Source organism: Eleutherodactylus coqui, chromosome 10, assembly GCF_035609145.1.
Source record: "Eleutherodactylus coqui strain aEleCoq1 chromosome 10, aEleCoq1.hap1, whole genome shotgun sequence".
Lineage (NCBI taxonomy): Eukaryota > Metazoa > Chordata > Amphibia > Anura > Eleutherodactylidae > Eleutherodactylus > Eleutherodactylus coqui.
Window position 1 is genome coordinate 99,791,299 of NC_089846.1, and position 21,470 is coordinate 99,812,768.

Sequence of the window (21,470 nt, forward strand, 5' to 3'; positions counted from 1 at the left end):
TCTATCTCAGGAGCCGGCATCCTGAACTGCTCCCACTGGAAACTAGAGTGAGCAAGTGAGTTTTCCATCCCCGGAACGTGCACTGCCACTATCCGCACGTTCAATGATAATGCTTCTAGCACCAGATGGCGCAGCAAATTCACCACTACTTGAACCATTTGCAGGTTATCACCATGAAACCTCACCTTCCTGCTCCGGAAGTGAGCACCCCAAAGCGCCACGGCCCCCACTATTGGAAAAAAGATCCAATAACACCAGCTTCTGTACCAAGCCAGCTTGTTTCCAAGTCTCATGCAACTTCCCCACACACCATTGTCCTTGGAAGTATGCACCAAATCCAGCACTGCCTGCTTCCGTATATAACTCTAAATCAGCATTCTCACTTATTCCCTCTAGTCTTACTGATATGCCATTATACCTTTCCAGGAAGAAGGTCCACACAGCCAGGTCACCTTTGTGACCTTTTCCCAATCAAATGAAATAATGCGGGGCCTTCACACCAGCTGTGGCTGCTGCCAATCTCCTTCAGAAGACACGTGAAGTTAAGTTTTCCTAACTTCGACTGCAGCCCTCAGAAGGAAATTCTCTTTTTCCCTTTGGCCCTGGCCACCTCCTCCTTTAAATCCTACAACTTTCATCGGACAATTGGCAAACCAATTGCCTCGGTGTCAATGGTTATGCCCAAAAATGTAAACATGTAGTGGGCCCCTCCATCTTATCCAGGGCCAATGGTACCCCAAAATGCTGATGAGTCCATTAAAATGTAGCCACCAAAGTCGCACACCGGTGACCCATTCGCCCTAAGCACAAAATCATCCAGGTAATGGATACCTGACTGGGTCTCGCACCCCCACTTTAAACGCTTCAAAAAGTATGCGCATGAGATGAAACATCCCATGGACAAACAACGATCAGCCAAGTAACTTCCTTCCCAAAATACTCCAATACCCTAGAGCTCTCTGGTGCCTCCAGTAGCAAGCGAAAGGCTGATTCGATATCTACCTTTTCCAGTAAAGCCCTGTGTCCATATGTCCGCACTCAACGCAATGCGGTGTCAAATGACGTATAAACCACCGAACAAATGTCAGGGTCTCTGACATTTACGGACGCCCCTTTGGGGTATGACTAGTGATGAATTTAACCGAAGCTTGTTTGGTTCCTTCATTTATGACTACACCCAGCGGGGACACCACCAAATCCTGTAAAGGGGGGTTCCAAAATGGACACGACATACAGCCTAAGCTAACCTCCTTACCCAGTTTCTCTAACGCCACACTCTGGTACTCAAGTACCGAGTGCAGATTTTCCATGGAAAACGGGACTTTATGTGCAGGGGGTGAAATAACGAACCCCTCGCTAAAAACCCTTAAACAATAATGCCTCTTTCTCCTTGTCCGGATATGTATTTAAAAATGGCACAATCTCTGCCATATTCACCGGAGTCCCACCTTTTCTCAAAAACCGTGCCCCCTTTTTTTTTTGTTTGAAGCATTTTGATGCTCCATGCGACCCTTTGCTACAATGCGACCCTTTGCTACAATGATGCTACAGGGGGAGCGGGGGTAGAGTGAAAAATATCTCTCTCTCTCTCCCCACCACTGCCTCCCGCTCCCCCCCATGCTGCTCGGACGAGTACACAGTTACTCAATAAGACTGCTACATGATCGAGTAGCAGCCTTAAATGAGCGTGCTCGCTAATCTCTAATGCTTAAACTTGCATCCTGCACCAAACTTACACTGGCCTTCATTGAACTGCCAACAAAAGCCAAATTTGTTTCCCCCTAGCTTTTCCCCCTTGACCCCTTGCTGCGGATGTGGATGCCGAGCCAGAAGACCTGGCTCTCCCTATGCAAGGGCAGGCCAAAATGCACTGGGGCCATTACCCTCAGCCACAACCCAATATCCTTTTGAACCCATCGAATCGATGGACGGACCGCTTTCCCCCTGCCAAACTGCTCCTCATAGCACAGCCAGGTCTGACCCCCATAAACCCTATAAGCTTCCCCGATGAATGACACGCTCCTGAGCGTGCTCTATGCCACCGCAGGCGGCAAAGTTTGCCATAACTCCTGCCATCATAAGAACTCCCACATACACCCCACTAAGGCCCTCATCTGCTCACCAATGCCTGGCGCACCCCCAAGCATCTCCCCTGCCCTGCAAATTCCCCCTAAACTACCTCCCACAGGCGCCAACACATCAGACATAACAAACATAGATGTCATCTTAACTGGCTGCGCAGGGGCTGTGAACCCACCAGCCGCCGATACGTTCTCCAGTCCTCATCGCTGCTGTCCGTCTGCGCTGACCTGCTTCACCCTGCTACGACCGCTTTGCTGTATTCGCAGCCACTGCGGACCTTCTGGGTGCCGAACTGCACCGGGCCACCGCTGTCGCTGCTGTCTGCCGATTTCTTTTCCAAGCCTGCCTCCACCACTGTCTCCCTCTGCAGTGGCCGGCAGCTCCTGCTTGATCAGCCACATGGCGGGGGGGGGGGGGCTCTCAACCCCTGGAACTCCCAGGGGGGGGGGGCCCATAACTGTCTGGCACTAGGCCCCACTCCCCTCGCAGCACAGGGCCCAGTACTGGACGCAGTGCTGCAGTGCGTGGAATTTCTCACAGGCCTTTCCCCCCGCTCGGTGGGCTTGCGAGAGAGAGCCTAACCAGGGGGCCCTGGGATGGACTCCTGACACGGCACCTACAGGAAGGTGTATGCCCGGGGCTCAGCCACACTGGTGCACGCGCCCTCCATGGCCTCCTCTCTCACCACTCCTGTAGCCAGCTCGTTCTCCAGTGCTTCACTGGTCAGCCGCTGCAGCCACTCCTGGCCATGTTCCTCCGCCGCCGCCTGGATCCTCAACCTCCATCTTCGGTAAGTAGCAGCTGACCTCTTCAGGCTCTTTCTTCTTCTTTCTCCCTCCCATTTCCACCGGACCTCAGAAACTTCTCCTCAGTCTTGGGACTTCTGCTGCTGCCGGACCGACTGACCTCAATCTTCTGTCTGCAGTTTTCTCACAATCTTCTCACTCCTTCCATTGCTCTGGTCTTCCTTCTTCTGGCTCTTCAGCTACTGGTCTGGCTCCTCCTGGCTTCCTCTCAAACTTTCCTGTTACCCCCCCCCTTAGCTCCCAGCATTCCCCTGGATTAGTTAACCTCCTCACTCCCCTTTAACCCTGTCATGCTGCCTACGCTTATTGCCCTCTGTGCTCAGCTCTGGCATTTCTGAACGCTAAGCGTTTGGAAAATCGTACAAAGGTGCATTTTGTCTGAACACCAAGTTAAGTAGCAGAACGGCATCATGTGGCAGGTGAAAATCTGCCTGAAACAAGTGTGCCACTTGGCCACTTATATCAGATGCCATAACTCGTACACATTCACAATAATGATCCTATTAGCCGGTGAGAGATTTTACGACTGATGGAAGTATTATCATAGGGGTGAAAATCACAGTCCATCTGCTATACGGTAATTCCACTTGTTGCTTGTGTTGCAAAAAAACAAACTTTTTAATAAAATATGAATAAAGTAAAATTATTTTGTTAGCCAAACTCATGGCTAACACAACTAATAACTAACTTGATGATAAAATTACCCAATAACGTACAAGCCGAATATTCCTGCAGTATACATCCACCCATTGTCAGAAAAATCAAGCCCCAAGAAGTTGTCAGAATGGAATGAAACTTGCTCTGATCGTAACATTGATATAATAATAATAATCTTTATAAAGGGCCAACATATTCCGCAGCGCTTACAAAACAGGGGGAATGGAAGCAAAACCACAGTCACATGTAGTAATTAGTTGATGGAAACAGTAGGGGTGAGGGTCCTGCTCCAACGAGCTTACATACTACAGATAATGGGGTGATACAGAATGTAAAGGGGCTGGAGATGTGACCGGTACCGCGAGGTGGAGAGTGAGGGATGCTATACACTGACAATGGTCAGACATAAGCCGTATAGTGGCCTTGTCGATATTACTGCAGGAAGCAGTTGATTACGGCTAGCAGGGATTGCAGTCAGTAGGACAGGGAGTATGTTATCAGGCGGAGTACAGAGGGGTTTGGTTTGGGGGATATGGTATGTCTCCCTGAAGAGATGCGTTTTTAGGGCACCCCTGAAGTTTTGCGTGTCAGGGATTGCCTGGATAGCTTTTGGTAGCTCATTCCAGAGGACTGGTGCTGCTCTGGAGAAGTCTTGGAGGCGGGAGAGAGAGGTTCAAATTAAAGGGGAATATAAGTAAGTGATTACAATAATCAAAGCAAAAGGACCATTGAGGGTTCTTTCACACGGCTGTATTTGCACACGTAAAATCTGCACAATAAACACAGAGAACAGAGAATTTGGTTCATTTTCATAAGTGCGTTTGGCGCCTGCATTTCGTGAGTGTGCAAAAAATAGGCCTACTCTATTTTTCAGCATTTTCCAAAGCATAACTGCCATAGAAGTCTATGGTAGGTGCAAAATTACGAAAGAGAAATAGTGTGCTGCTGGACAAAAATGCACAAAAATTTCACGGAAAGGATGTGTTGCATGCGTGAACTGGCCCTGCTTGCACAAAAAATTACAGTAATACTGTATGTGCAGACATGCGCAACAAGCTGATTACCTCGCTCTTCAAACCTTGCTCATGTGTAAATACTCTGCGCTGCAGCGAGCGTATTTGTGCTAATGTCATGTGTGTTTGCCCTTATTGTGGAAAACTGAACACTTGAGGAGAGGCGCTAGTTGTGCCGCCTCTAGCTTGGAAACGAGATGTGATATGAAGAGCATAGAGGCTCTAGTACCCTGTTGTACCGCCTCTAGCTTGGATACAAGATTTGATACAGGCGGCAAGGAGGCTCTAGTACCCTGTTGTACCACCTCTAGCTTGGATGCAAGATGTGATACGAGCAGGCATGGAGGCCAGCAGGTTCCGTGTGGTATCCTGTGGCATATTGGTCCACATTTACTGTAACTGAGCCTCTAAATCATACAAACTCGTTTGCAGTCAAAGTTTGTGTCCCAGATGGTCCTATACTTGTTCTATTGGCGATAAATCTGGTGACTGGGCAGCCATGGAAGTGCGACAATGTTGTGGAGTCTCCTGTGACCCCCTTGTGTGTGCGGCCGAGCATCATACTGCTGCCTCTTGCAAACAGCCAAGAGAGGAATACATGTGGCTGCAGGATATCCTGAACATATCGCTGAGCTGTCATTGTCCCTTGTACCACTACTAGAGGTGACCAACTGTCGTATGCGATGGCCCCCAGACCATCACACCAGCAGGGGGCAGTGTGCCACTCCACAGCAAAGACAGGATTGAGGTCTCCAGACACAAACACGGCTGTCGTCAGTGTCCAAACTAAACCTGGATTAGTCACTGAAGACAACCCGGTTCCCCTCCATAGCACTACAGTTTCATTTTTCATGACACAACTGCAAACGGAGGCGATGGTGGGGCAGGGTCAAAGGCAGTACATGTAATAGGAGCTGTAAGCCCAAATGTCCTTCAGCCAAGGGCCTGGAAATGATTCCGACAGACACATGGGTGTAACGATGGCGCTACCTGTCTCTGGATGGCGGACAATGAAACATTTGGAGCTGCTGGTGCTTGTCGAACTATCCTTTTTACTGGTAACATAGTATGTAAGGCTGAAAAAAGACATAAGGCCTTCCAGTTCAGCCTATTACCCCCAATATTGATCAAGAGGAAGGCAAAAAACCCCAATGAGGTAGAAGCCAATTTTCCCCATTTAGTGGGAAAAACAATTCCTCCCTGACTCTAATCTGGCAATCAAAATAATCTCTGGATCACTGAACCTTCTAAAGTTCTTATTGATTATAACATATAATATTGTATCGCTCAAGAAAGACGTCCAGGCCCTTCTTGTACTCTTTTATTGAGTTTGCCATCCTCACAACCTCAGACAGAGAGTTCCACAATCTCACTGCTCTTACAGTATAGAACCCCATTCTATGTTGATGTAGAAACCTTTCCTCTTGACGTAGAGGGCGCCCCCTTGTTACAGTCACAGCCCTGGGTAAAATAGATGGTGGGACAGATCTCTGATACATAGTTATTAGGTTGCCCCCCTTAGCCGTCTTTTTTCTAAAACTAAATAATCCCAATTTTGATAACCTCTCTGGGTATTGTAGTTTGCCCATTCCATTTATTACTTTAGTTGCCTGCCTTTTATCCGTTTGAGCTCTGATATTATGAGGGTTAAAATTCACAATATGTCCTTCTTGAGTACTGATGCCCCAAACTGTGCACAATATTGCATGTGTGGTCTAACCAGTAACTTGTAAAAAGGATGAACAATGTTCTTGTCATGTGCGCCTAGACCTTTTTTGATGGACCCCATGATCCTATTTGCCTTGGCAGCAGCTGCCTGACACTGATTGTTCCAGTTAAGCTCACAGTTAATGGGGTTGTCCTGATGCCCAAAGTGATTTTTTCCCCCATTAATGTCATGTAGAGTATAAGCATCATACAATACAGCATTACACATAAAAACAATATTCTTCTAATCTTTTTATTCCTTATCTTCTCCCTGTAAAGCTGACCTGTAAAATCATTCAAAGATGGCGCCACCGGGGTAGTTCCTATGATGCACTGCTCTCTCTCCCCCTCAGCATACAGCTGTCACTGCAGTAGCAGGAGATTGTGATCCTCTGCCATTGAAAGTAATGAAAAGTAAAAGTAACACCACACGTGCCCACACACAGTGCCCCTCCACAGTGCCCCTTTACAGTGCCCCCACACAAGTACACTGACAGCACCCCTGCCCCTACAAAAGTACAGTGACAGCACCCCCACCCCTCCTCCACACAAGTTGAGTGACAGCACCTCCAGCCCCTCCCCCACACAAGTACAGTGACACCTATATATAGATAACACAGGACCCACCATTCACAGTAGACACAGCTCACCTCCTCCCCTCCCTGCACAAGCAGGATTACACTGAGAGGGGACACCTATATGTAGGGAATACATGAACCACCATTCATAACAGTAACAGCTCACCTCCTCTTCTCCCTACACAGGCAGGATTACACCGTGTGTGATAAATTACTGTGACAGCCCCCGCCCACCCCTCAGCGCAACAAATTACTGTGACAACACCCCCCCCCCCCCACTCCTCTTCCCCCAGAGACAGCGTTCAAGGATGACGGATAGGTAAATATAGGGGGGGGGGGGGCACCTGATCAGGTAAGTATATATCTTCTGTATGGCTCATTTGCAAAGCACACATTATATTACAAAGTGCTTTGTAATGGCTATACTGAAGTGTATAGATCCATTTGTCACGGCGAGACAACCCCTTTAACTAAAATCCTCAAGTATTTTTCCATGTCAGTGTTCCCCAGTGGTTTCCCATTTAGTGTGTAATGATGACATGTATTTCCTCTGCCCATGTGCAGAACCCTACAATTATAGATGCTCCCCGAGCATCTATAGCACACTGCATGCAAAAAAAAGGTGATGTGATGCATATTTTGCTTTCTTTTCTGTGAGTTGTGTCTTTGTACATTTTTATCTCTCACCTATGTGATTTTATTTAGCTATTAGCGAGATAGCGTAGGTTCTGACGAACACGTGGTGGCTTTACCATTGCCCGTCGGCTTACGTATTTTGGCCAAAATGCAGACCAACACCCGCATTTATCAGCATTGTTTTTGCATGCAGTGTGCTATAGATGCTGGGGGAGCCCCGGATGTCCTGCCAGAGTGGCGCGCTGTGGTGATACAGGGCAATTCACTGCTTTGCCTGTACAGGTTGTATTCCTGTATTGTGTTATCTATGGCTGGCATCCTTGGTATCAGTTTATATGTTTCTACTTTTTACATAATTTATTTTTTTCCTATTACCGTATATACCGGCGTATAAGACGACTTTTGAACCCCGAAAAATCTGCTCTGAAGTCGGGGGTCGTCTTATAAGCCGGTAATACAAAAAAAAAGTGTCAAAAAAAAAAATCATTACTCACCTCCCCCGGCGGTCTGCCGCGCTCCGGCAGGATGTCGCTCGCTCCTCGTCCCCGGCGCAGCATTGCTTTCTGAATGCGGGGCTTGAAATCCCCGCCTCCAGAAAGCTAATACACACGCCGTCAGCCAGTTACAGCCATTCAATGACAGCATTGAATGGCTGTGATTGGCTGAAGGCGCACGTGTGTTAGCAATCACACCCATTCAATGATGTCATTGAATAGTGTGATTGGCTGAAGCCACGTGTGTTTTATTGGTTTTCTCCGAATACGAAGTCTTTTATTCTGGTAAGGTATGAACCTCTCACAGTAAGTAATTTAGATGTTTTAAAAAATGTCTTATTTATTGTTTGTACTCCTATTTTTGAAGACATTATCCCAGTCAATAAGGCTAAGGGCATCTCTGAGCTGATCGAACTTTGCCTTCCTAAAGTTTAGTATTTTTGTAGCTCCCTTATGAAACTCTCTTTTAAAAGAGAAGTTCAAATTTATTATATTATGGTCACTATTTCACAGGTGCCCCCCAATCTGTACCCCTGTTATTCTCTCAGGTCTATTGGTTAATATTAAGTCCAAAATGGCCATCCCTCTAGTTGGGTCCTGTACTACCCTGTTTCCCTGAAAATAATACTGAGTCTTATATTAATTTTTGCTCCAAAAGATGCGCTAGGGCTTATTATCAGAGGATGCTTTATTTTGATACTAGCAGGACTACCCGATCTGTGTGTGAGAGTCTGACACTTATTGTCGCTCCGGCCTTTCTGAGCAGTAAAAATGTAGACAAAGCCCTTGGCCGCTGACATAGTATCACTTCATGGTTACAGTAGTTATAAATCCTGCCTCCACAAAGCGATGGCTGTGATTGGTTCTTTGAGAGCTGCATTGATTGGCTGAGCTGCGGGTGGGGGCTCTGGAGAGTAGCGAGAAGGATTTGGTCTGAGTCTACTGAGTGTCTTGGATGACCTGCGTGAAAGGCTCTGTAAAAATACAGCAATTACATTTTTTACTGCCTTTTTCACGCACCTAAAGCATTCCTATTGACTTTTTAAATGAACTGTAACTATGGCTTATTTTCGGGATAGGGCTTATATTTCCAGCCTCCCCGAAAATCCTGAAAAATCATGCTAGGGCTTATTTTGGGGTAGGTCTTATTTTAAGGGAAACAGGGTAGTTGGGTAAGGTAATTATCTTTAGTAATTGACAGAAAGTTGTTACCTTTAGGAGATCTTCAGGTTTTGGCTTTCCAATTTATATCCAGATAGTTCAAGTCCTCCTTAATAATTTCCTCATTGTGATTTGCTGCTTGATCTATTTAATTCACTAATAAATTTTCTGTTATATTTGGTGGTCTGTAGAAACCGCCTATGAGGATTTTATTGTTGTTTTTCCCTCCATGTGTTTCTACCCATAGAGGCTCCACATGTTCATCTCTGTCCCATATATCTTCCCACAGTGTGGACTTTAAACAGGATTTCTGTAAAGATAAACCCCTCCCCCTTTATGGTTTTTACGATCTCTTCTGAACAGACTGTAACCCTGTAAGTTAACCGCCCAGTCACAGCTTTCATCCAACCAGGTTTCCGTTACTCCTACTATGTCATATTTTTTTCTCAGACCTTATTACTTCCAGTTGGTCTACTTTATTGGTCAGACTTCTAGCATTAGTCACCATAGTTTACAAGGTTTTTTTTATATTACGTGTATCCCTACTAACTATTCTGCCAGTTCTAACTGTACTAACACCTCCTGCCCCCATTTCAATTACTTAGTCGCAGGTCACTGTCTATGCTGTGTTCCTCTTTATCTCTCTGGTTGCCCTCCACCCAGTCCCCAGCTTAAAGACTCTTCCAACCTTCTATCCATCTTCTCCCACAGCACAGCTACGCACTCCCCATTGTGATGTGGCCCATCTCTACGGTAGAACCTGTAGCCAACAGCAAAATCATCCCAGTTCTCAAGGAACCCAAAAGCCCTCCTTCCTACACCAAATCTGGAGCCACTTGTTTATTTCCCTAATCTCCCTCTGCCTTTCTTGTGTGGCACATGGTACAGGTAGTATTTCAGAAAATACTACTTTGAAGGTCCTTGCCCTGAGCTTAAATCCTAGTTCCCTGAAATTGTTTTTAAGGATCTTCCACCTACCTTCAACTTTGCCATTAGTGCCAATGTGCACCATGACTGCTGGATGCTCACCAGACCCTCCCAGTAATCTGTAAACCCGATCCGTGATGTGTCGAACTCAAGCACCAGGAAGGCAACACACTGTTTGATGATCCCGATCTTTGTGGCAGATTGTCCTGTCTGTCCCCCTAGTGATTACGTCTCCCACTACCAGGACCTATCTAGCCTGCCCTGCATTCCTATTCCCCTTCCTCCTGGGTGGTCAGCGGGCATGTCGTGCTGCAGCAGTGCTAATCCTGTAATGGCATCCTCCTCATCTGCCAGCTTTGTAAACTTGTTGGGGTGTGTTAGTTCAGGAGGACTAATCTCCCTGGATCTCTTCCCTCCTCCTGTCACCAAACTAGCTGCCTGATCCTCCTGCTCTCCCGAACTACCATTCATCCCCACATTTACCCCAGCAAGAGTCTCCTCAGTGAGCAGCAAACTTCTTTCCAAGTTGCCAAGGGATCTCAGTGTTGCAAGCTGTTCATTTAGATCCAGGATCTGGGCTTCCAAATGCACAACTCGCTCACGTCTTGAGTAGTAGTATGCACGCTCGAACGGCTGGTCAAGAACTGCGTAAATGATGTACACTGGATGGCGTTGTTAATCAAGGAGCACATTCTAAATGGGGATCACACAGATGAATTAGATAAAAAATATATATGCAAAAATTTCAAATAAGCACTTATTAAATAAGTTACTCTTCCAAAGTCACTAATCCCAAGTCACACACTTATGACACAGTACACTTACAACATAGTACAGTTAGAAGATGGCCACACACAACCTCTCAGCTCACATGCTGACTTAGATTTTGATTCATATAGCTCTTATCTGTAGCACTTCTGTTCTTCTCTGTTTAGAATGGTGGCATGTCAAAGGTGTCCTCAACCGAGTCACCTGTGTGTATGCCCTAACACACTGATCAGAACAGCCCAGGTGGTGGGCAATTCATCAATAGAACCCTCCAGCTTCTCACATTCAAATAATGCGCCCCTCTCAAACTCTGTTAACCGGACAAAATCTCTTGGATGACATTGTAAAGACATTTAGTGGTCAACAACCTCTATACAAGCGGAAAAAGAGGTCACTACACACAAGGAGCCTCTAAGAGCCCTTTTATAGGCCAAGGGTGGAACCACTTTTAGGTCCACAGGTGGCAAGACTAGTCATCTAATCACACCACAACTCTAATCATTTACATATCTGCCTGAGATGGAACTCCATGACGAGTTTTACGGCAAAACGACAACTCCTTCTGGATTGTTTTTTTACAAAGAGTGTATTTATAGTATATGTATCTACCACTGATATGTCCATATATTGTAAATGGCTGAACAAATTCTATCAGAGTGTTGGGCTGTCGGTAAATGCTGCCACAACTTCCTCAGGTGTCAGGGTCTCGCCGGATGGGGGGGGGGGGTCGCACAATAGGAGGGGTGATGAGGCTCGCTGAGACAGCACGCTTGATGGCTAGCTCTAACACCTTAACCACATTTTCCATAATGAGTGAATTAAGCTGGGCTATGCAGAAGGTGTTGTGATATGGGGGGTAATGTCAACAGCTGAAAGTAACCATCACTGAAAAGATGAAGCTTCAGCTCGGCCTTTTGTCTTTAGCTTTTCTCCTGATGTTTTCTGTTCCGCTAAATGGTAAGTAGATGATCGCATAGAAAATAATTATAATTTTATGTTTTACAACTTATCGACTAATCAGAAGCTGAAAGGGTTCGGCTGATAAAACTATCCAGAAAAGGTTATTTTTTTCCATTCTCCGCTTCCATTTTTGTAAGTAAATAATTTTTGGGGTTTCCCATATCTCTTAGCAGACACATGATATTAGTATTTATCGTATTCCTCATGTACAGGGTGGTGGAGCAACAATTGTCTTTTTATCATTATTAGTAGCATTTGTACTAGAATATATTTGACCATAGTAACACCACTATTACTAATATCGATGGTTATCAGCTGTACTACTGGGCTCAGAAATATCGATTATTGGATTTAACAGTCAGAGTGCTGCTGCTTCTACTGATGATTAGTATCAATGTTACTTCATGTTCATTAGACAGTCATTATTCTACTGCGGTAAGCCCTCTAATGATCATCAGATGTAAATCTTCCTCTGTGACCTTTACTGCTCTTCCATAAATCATGAAATTTTGAAATAACTTCTTGGCAAAAAATGTTTTTTTTTAAGATGTTCTTTAACATTTCCATTACTTCTGCGTGCCACGCTGGATTTTCCTATAATCCTTTTATTTGGCACCATTTTGCCTGTTTTTATCACTTTTACACGCTAGTATAATAATTTTGTATTGTAAATTAACTTGAATGTAAGGAAGAGATGAACGTGTGGCTTAGTTTTGACTAGTAGCTTTATGTGCAAACCCAGACATAATTGCCTTCTGGATCTAGAGTTGATTGAGTAAATTTTTTTTCTTTACTGTAATTACTGCAAAATGAACACAGCACTAGCGTTAATAATACAAATATCATGGCAATGAAAATGGCAAAATCTTTGTGACCGCCCTACATTACTGGAATCAAAAATATACATTACTAGAACAATTCAGTAAGATTTATGAGAATATTACACCCAAACTCACAAACTGCAGTTCTTAATTGCAGGGAAAACACATCTAGATCATACAATAGGTTATCTAGAGAGTATAATACTTTGATAAATGTAGGGTGTATTTCTGCTGTGGTTAATTGAAGTACCAGACAGATCAAAGAGAAACATAGGAAGCTATCAACAGATAAAGACCGCGTGGTCCATCTCGTCCGTACTTACATTATTGGGGATTTTAAAAAATGATGCAAAAGTAAAGTTGATTCTTACATCCATGAATGACCTACAGCAGCAGAATGACACGAGAAGATGGAAGGACTCTTCAAGCTTTTGATGCACCTTACAGATGTGTGATGTGGGCACTGCTTGCGATATGGCAGATGCCAAGTCGGTCGTCCAGTTCTGCTCAGACACGTCTCGGCATACACTCTGTTACTGACTGCCCTGCATTGAGATGCCTTGCTATCGGTCATTTAGGTTCTGTGGCATCAGGGTGAGATACACATCTGTAAGCAGTTCTGCTTGTTCCCGTGCTTCTAGTTGCTGCATGCCCATTCATGTAGGAAGAAATTGGCTTCACTTTTGTGTCTTTCTTTTTGAATCGTCTGTATTTCTCTCTTAGGGTTACTTCAGACGAGTGTGTTTTTGTGCGTGCATACGCGCACACAGAAACACACGTCTATTTTAAGCAATACATTCAGTATGGTCTGTTCACATGTCCGTGTTTTACAGGTGCGTGCCTGCAAAGATAGGACATGCATGCACAATAAGGAATGGACGCATTGTCTTCAATGGAGCCGTGGCTGTTGCCGGCAGCTCCATTGAAAACAATGGTCTGCCGGCACACTGTAATTGTTTTTCAGGGAAGGGCTTTACATATAAGGCCTTCCCTGAAAAATAAAAATTTTAGTGTAAAGAAAAAAAAAGAAAAACTTACTGGTCCGCCACTACAGTGTCCCCGCGGGGATGAAGAACACATCTGCCGCATGCAATGTTATTTATTCCATTCTCAGCTTCCATTTTTGTATTTACATAATTTTTGGGGTTTCCCATATCTCTTAGCAGACGCATGATATTAGTATTTATCGTATTCCTCATGTACAGGGTGGTGGAGCCACAATTGTCTTTTTATCATTATTAGCAGCATTTGCACTAGAATATATTTGACCATAGTAACACCACTATTACTGATATCGATGGTTATCAGCTGTACAACGGGGTTCAGAAATATCGATTATTGGATTTAACCGTCGGAGTGCTGCTGCTTCTACTGATGATTAGTATCAATGTTACTTCATGTTCATTAGACTTTATAATACATTATTCTACTGCGGTAAGCCCTCTAATGATCATCAGCTGCAAATCTTCCTCTGTGACCTTTAATGCTCTTCCTGTATTAATGTAAATCATGAACTTTTGAAAAAACTTCTTGGCAAAAAATGTTTTTTTTTAAGATGTTCTTTAACATTTTCATTACTTCTGCGTTCCACGCTGGATTTTTTTAATAATCCTTTTATTTGGCACCATTTTGCTTGTTTTTATCACTTTTACACCCTAGTATAATAATTTTGTATTGTAAAGTAACTTGTAAGGAAGAGATGAACGTGTGACTTAGTTTCCACTAGTAGCTTTATGTGCAGACCCAGACATAATTGTCTTCTGGATCTAAAGTTGATTACCGGTAGGCAATTTTTATTTTCGTTACTGTAATTACTACAAAATGAACACAGCACTGGCGTTAATAATACAAATATGGCAATGAAAATGGCAACATTTTTGTGACCACCCTACATTACTGGAATTAAAAATATACATTACTAGCAAGATTCTGTAAGATTTATGAGAATATTACACCCAATGCGGCAGATGTTTTCTTCATCCCTGCAGGGAATAAAGAATTCCCTACCACAGATGACAGCTGCGCTAGCAGATCACGCTGCCGGCACCCAGTAATTGTTTTTCAGGGAAGGGCTTTAAATGTAAGCCCTTCCCTGAAAAACATGAAAAAATTGTGATAAGAAAGGTGAGTATTTTTTTTATTATTTTTAACATATTACTTACCACATGGTGAAAAAGCATTAAAAAGAAGGGAAAAAAAGCCAAAATCACAGATTTTGGTAATGTTGCCTCTAGAAAAAGCCGCGTCCAGCCAGCTCTTCTCCTGCACTGCTCTGAGGAGTATTCAGCAAGTGGAATTTTATTCTATTTTTCTAGAGGCAACATTAACAAAATCTGTAATTTTGGCTTGTTTTTTTTTCTTCTTTTTAATTATTTTTTATTGTGTGGCAAGTAATATGTTAAATTAATAATGCGGGTCATTATAATTAAATCAATACTAAATGTATATAGTTATTTAATATCTTGCTATTTTTCACACTTTAGAAAAAAAAAAAAAGTAATTTTTGTATCATCGCATTTAAGGGCCCTCAACTTTTTTTTCTATCAAATGTGCCGTTTGAGTTTTCTTATTTTTGCAGCCAAATTCTACTTTTCAATTGGTACCATTTGGTGATTCATATAACTTTTTAATTGCTTTTTTATTCTGTTTTTTTTTCAGTCAAGATATACAAAATTATAGATCATGTTTTTGTTATTTTTTCACGGCCTCTAATATGCGAGTTAAATAATGCACTTCGGAATGTGGTGATACCAAACTTGTGGTGATTTTTTAAGTCTATTTTTACATAGTAAAAGGTGGAGTTTTAATGTTTTTATTTTTTTCTATTTTTATTTCCTTTTTTTTTCATAATTATATTTTTATTAACGTTTTTTTCATACATAAAGAAAAACAGGAATGAAAACAATATACGGGAGTAGGGGAAAAAAAAATAAGAATTAGGGAGGAAAATTGTATATAAAAAACAAAACAACGGAGGTACAATTCCATTTTCCAGGTATATCACTGTTTTGTACGGGTTGTTTACTATTCAGACGTTGCTGTGTGGAGAGCTATGACAGGGGTTATGTGGATATGCAGAGATAGCTATGTGTATGTGTCTAGCTGGGGGTGTTTGAGAGAGGGGTGATTTTCTGCACCCAGGCTCAGACTATCTTATCTGTCTGAGGGTCTTTTGCCGTGTATAATTCTGCCACCACGGATTCCGATCACAGAGGGTTAGTGGGAGATACCATGTGATATTTTTTTCGTCCAAGCAAGTGCACGGTTCCAGTCGTTCAGACTAAATTGTTGTTTGAAATCAGTTTCCCAAAGCGTCATATGAACTGACTTGGATTGTGCTATCTGCGAGAATGAATTCTCGTAGAATGTTGATATGCCTCCGGAGGTACCCACAGGGAGTGAGAAGAAAATGAAAGCCACCTTGGGAAACATTGGTTTATGGATGTCTAAGGATTGTAGTGTGTATCTTAATCTCAAATATGAGAAACCCATTTCACTAGGGAGGTTGAATACTTTACTTAGTGTGGGGAAATCCCTTATGGCTCCTTCGTCGCACAGGTCTCCTCTTTTTCTGACCCCAAATGTCTCCCATTTTTCTTATTCAAAATCTGGGAGAATGGAGGAGAGAAATCTTAGTGGGAGGGCCATGGCAGAGACCTTATCTGAGGCCGATGAGGTTAGTTGATTCAAAATCTGGGCCGATACCTGGAGACTTGGTAACGCATGTGTCAGCAAAGGCGGTGGTGTGACTCCCAGCAGGGAGATCAGGAGGGCGCCCAGACTAGCAGTTTCTATAGCCACCCATTTTTTGTGAGATGATGTAGCCCACCACTGTTTGATTTGGTCTAATATAACTGCCGCAGAGTATCTTTTGATGTCGGGAGCTCTCATGCCGCCTAATTTATATGGTTTCGCCAAGGTGGAAAATTTGACTCTAGCGTGTGATCCTCCCCATATAAATCGGTTAATAAGGGCTTGGTGTTTGGACAAAAAAATGTATAGTGATTGGAATCGTTACTGTTCTGAAGACATACAAGATTCGAGGGAGGATCATCATTTTAACAGCTGCAATACTGCCTGCCCAGGATATGAAGGGTTTACAAAAATTGTTTAGAATATTTGGAATCTGTTTAAGAAGTGGTAGGTAATTTTTGGAGAAGGTAAGAGAGCTTGGGTATGTTATATTAATGCCTAGATATGGGATAGACTGTTCACACCAGGTGAAGGGGAAGGTGTTTGATATGGTTTGTGTTGTTTTAGCGTCTAGGCTGAGGTTTAGCATTTGGGATTTTGTATTGTTAATCTTATAGTATGAAACCTCGCCAAATTGAGTTAAGGTGGTTTGGGCATGCGCCAAGGAGATGGAAGGGTTAGTAATTGCTAATATAACGTCGTCCGTGTGTAGCCTTATCTTGTGTTTCTGTGTAGCTATTTTAATCCCCTCGATGTCCTGGTTACTCATGATTCGTTCCGCCAGCAGTTCCATCATCAGGGCAAATTTTAAAGGTGAGAGGGGGCACCCCTGTCTTGTGCCATTAGGTGTCTTATGAAACTTTAAAAGTTTTATCGTCTCAATGACTTCCTGAGAGGAAATTGGTGTAGAGAGTGCTGCTGCTTGTTCGGGGGTTAGGCGGGGGAGGATCACGCTTTGTAAAAAGTTCTGTATTTCTTCCTTTTGGGGATGATGTATAGATAAATTATCCTTCAGATTGTATAGAGAAGAATAGTATGTGGCAAATGCATTGGCTATCTTTTGAGGGTGCATAATTTTCCTGCCCTGAAGATCTAGGAGGAATCCGATTCTTTCTTTAGCTTTAAGTTCTTTAAGTTGTTTTGCTAAGAGTGCGCCTGTTCTATTATGTGCATAAAATTGCATTTTAAGTTTTTGAAACGTAATGTCATGTCTGGTGGCTAATAAGTTTTGGAGTTTTGCCCGGAGTTTAAAGAGATCTGCTGATTTCTGTGGGGACGGGTCGATTTTATTTAGTGAGTCAAGAGTTTTGATTTGATCCGTAGGCGGCTGAATTCTTCCTCTCTTTTCCTCTTAGCTGTTGCTCCATATTTTATAAACATGCGTCTCATATAAGGTTTGTGTGTATTCCACACAGTAAATGTGCTTGGAACCGAGCCCACGTTATTCTCAAAAAATCCCTCCAGCTCCTCCCTGAGAGGCTGTTCATATTCAGGATGATTAAGAATGTATTCGTTTAGTCTCCATGGAGATGATGGGGAGAGAGTAAATTTCTCTTGGAGGGATAAGGATATGGGGGCGTGGTCAGACCATGTGATAGTTCCGATCTCGGCCCAAAGTACCCCGGCTAGACCCCTCCGCGGCAGCAGAAAGACATCAATTCTGGAATAGGAGGAGTGTGGCAAGGAAAGGAATGTATAGTCTCTTTTCGATCCATGTAAACACCTCCAAATATCGTGTAGATCCTCTAAGTGTAGGATCGGGACAACAGGAGATGGACCTCAACCCTTCGCAGAGGAGTCCAGCACCGAATTAAAGTCTCCCCCGATTACTAAGTTGCCCTCCTGGATTTTAGAAACCTCTGATAAGACGTGTCTAAAAAATCTGGCCTGGCATTTGGGAGGAAAATAGACGTTTATGAAGGTATAAATAGTGGCATTGATCTCGCATACTAATATTATGAAGCGGGCCATTGGGTCTGCGTATATATTTTCTTGAGAGAATGTCACTGTCTGGTTTATATCTATTAGGACTCCCCTTTTCTTTTTCTCCGAGTTTGAGGCAAAGAAAATGTTCGGGAATTTAAGGTGTGTGCAGGGGGGATGTTTATCCCTAATGAAATGGGTTTCCTGAACAAAAAAGACATCCGAGTGGGATTTGAGGGCTTCTCTCCAGAGCATGCTGCGCTTATAGGGGCTGTTCAGACCCTTTACATTTAAGGATGTAATATTAATAGGCATGTCTGGCAGATGGGTTAGGAGCAGGGTTAACGTGTCGTCCTGTCATGTTAAGTAGGAAAACGGGTTGGGGAAGAGACCTCCTAGAAAACCAATTATAACCAGTGTTAACGTAGAAATAAAGGTGAACATCAACCTTAAAACACATCAAAATGTTGTTCAACCAGTGCCGACAGGCGCTGGGTGAATGGCAATTGGGAGGGGATAGCATTTCGAACCATCCGAAAGTGGCTCCAGAAAGTAGAAAAAGCAAAAATGAGCACTTGACTTGGTAGAACGCCAAATCACGCATGTCGACCGTGTTTATCTGCGGTTGACCAATCTTTGTCGATCCTTGAGGGGGATCTCCCGGTCGGCCTAGGGGATTTCTGAAAGACCAGAACTTCCCATGCCTTCAGAAGGGAATGGCCTTCTTCCAACGATGCTACAACATGGAGAGTTCTGTTTCTAGGTATCAGAAGTTTAGTGGGGAAGCCCCATCTGTACTTGATATGGGCCTCTCGCAGTGCCGCTGTGATTTCTGCAAATTGCCTGTGTGCTTGTAGTGTAGCAGCCGAGAGGTCTGGAAATATTTGTACATTTTCATAAGAGGCTGGGAGTGTCCCTCTACGTCTTCCAGCAGACAGAATTTCTTCTTTGATTTTATAGAAGTGGATCCTTGCCAGGCTATCCCTGGGTGCGGATTCCGGTACGGACCGGGCTTTTGGAATCCTATGGGCTCTGTCGATAGCATATTCCACTTCGGGGAGATCTGGAAGGAGAGTTTGAAGCATCTTGAGAAGATATCAGGGGATGTTAGGTGGAGACACAGTTTCTGGAATTCCTCTAAATTTAAGATTGTTCCTTCTGGAACAGTCTTCCAGGTCTGTGACTTTTTCTCGTAGTCAGGATACTTTTTCTTCAAGATTTCCGTGTGCGTTTACCAGTTCGTTGTGGGCTTTAGTAAATTCCCCTAGTTTTTGTTCAATATGGTCAGTTCGGGTTGCCAGGTGATCGATGTTGGATTGTAGTTGTCCTGAGAGATTTTGTATGTCGTTTGAGATATCTTTTTGTAGAGATAATAGCAAATTCTTCAGAGTGTTGATCGTTAGAGGACTCTCGGAGTCTGGGAATGCCTGGAGGTTGTTGGAAGGTTCTGCCATTGGGGATGTTCCTTGCGATTGATTGTTTTGACTTTTTTTAGCTACAGGGCCCTTTTGAGAAAGGAGAGGTTGGAGAAGTTCCTTGAGCGCTCCTCTTGCTGCTTCCTTTGTTCGAGGTTGTTGGGCTGCCTGGAGTAGGGGAGAGGGAGCCCGGAGTAGAATTTTGGGATAGAGCTTTGGGCACTAGGTGCCTCCTCTGTTTCGAGGTTGGTTGGGTGGGAAGTAGCAGGTCTGTTTCTATTGCTACGAGGGCCGGGGGGGGGGGGGGGAATTCCGAGAGTCTCCTCGGGACAGACGGTTTTATGCGGCGCTTTCCCATCATGAATAGTCAATGCAGAGTTATACGACTTGGGATGGACACTGGTAGTATGTTGAGAAATCAGCTAAAGCAGACCGGTGAAGTGGAGAACGTTAGAAGACGTAGTCAGGGTAGTCGATGCCCTTCAGGGCTTCATTAATACTAGGTAGACTTGTTATGAGCTGTTATGGAGCCACATATTTAGGAAGGGGACTGCGTTATTCAGCCATGCTATTCCGACGTGTGTGCAGGGGTGCGGCGGTTCAATGCAGTTTCAGAAGTTTGATTGGCTAGAAATTTTACTGCTGGGAGAACCGTCCAGGAGCGCTTCCCTCTAGGGGATGGGATAGTCCTTGTGTCAACTGCGGGAGGTGACATTTGCTCAGTCTTGGGCTGTAAATTATGCTGCTACATCGGGGGGGGGGGGGGATATATGAATTCTCAGGCTGTTAGCTTGGCAGTGAGGTTAGGAGCCTGCAATACTCAAATTAGCCACAAGGTGGCAGTGGGGCTTCGTGAAGAGCTGCAGGGGGCTCCCTGTCAAGAGCAGCACAACGGTCTTTTCTCCGTGGCTGGGTAAGCCTTCTCTATCCCCCTTATTGCACTGTGGGGAGCTTTGCTCTTCCCTCTCTCAGGCTCCCCTGGGCTGAGGGATTCTTGGGGAGTGCCGGGCCTCTGTATTATGGGGTGCTAACTCCCCTGGTGTGTAGCCCACAGGTTTGTCTTGCAGCTTGGGGGGTCTCTGGACTGTTTGGGGAGAGCAGGGGAAAGCACAGCAGCAGATTTTATGCTTAGCTGCCGTGTACTCCCCGCAGCCTCCTTACTATATGCAGCCGTTGCCAGGAGTCTGCTCGACCTCCTCCCTGCAGGGTCTCACCTCCGGTCACTCTTCTCCCGCCGGCTGTTGTTCCTCCTCCGCTCTTTTGTGCCTGGCGCTGTCTTCTCCACTGCAGTGGTGCCCTCCGGTTTCCCTCTTTTCCTTCTCCTCTGCACTCGGCCGTCCCTGAGCCTCCTTCCGGCCACCAACGCTCGGCACTCCAGCCCGCGGCTTCTCTCGGTCGTGTAGGCCTCGCTTCACGCCGGACCCGATGCCCTCAAGAGACGGCTCAATCTGCTCCGCTGGCTCTGGTGAGTCCCTTCCTCTGCTTTTCGGGGTTCTCCTGAGTGATCACCCAATGGTAGGAGCCTAAAAGAGTGTCCCCGTGCTGGAGCTCTTCTTACTGTGGCTTTTCCCGCTGCTTGCCAGGCCACGCCCCCTATTTCCTATTTTTTTAAACACCTTTCTAACTTTTTATCTCCTGTAAGATATATACAAGGTTTCCATTATGTCCCTATCTCCGTTCTCTCCTTCTATAACATATCTAAAAGGTTTCCATCAGGTCTCCCTCTCCCTTCAATCCTCTTGTAAAATATATATACAGAGGTTTCCATCATGTTCTGCCTCTCCCTTCTCTCCTCCTGTAACATATATAAAGGTTTCCATCATGTCTCC

General features: G+C 44.4%; 1 protein-coding gene across 1 annotated transcript in view; it reads left to right on the plus strand.

Annotated features, from left to right (window-relative positions):
- Positions 1-20,985: 20,985 nt before the first annotated feature.
- Positions 20,986-21,470, plus strand: part of LOC136579796 (uncharacterized) — a 54,953-nt gene continuing 54,468 nt past the window's right edge. Inside the window, exon 1 of the mRNA XM_066579853.1 lies at positions 20,986-21,106. Within this exon, the coding sequence (XP_066435950.1) occupies positions 21,067-21,106 (40 nt within the window). The 5' untranslated portion in view covers positions 20,986-21,066. The remainder of the gene's footprint in view (positions 21,107-21,470) is intronic.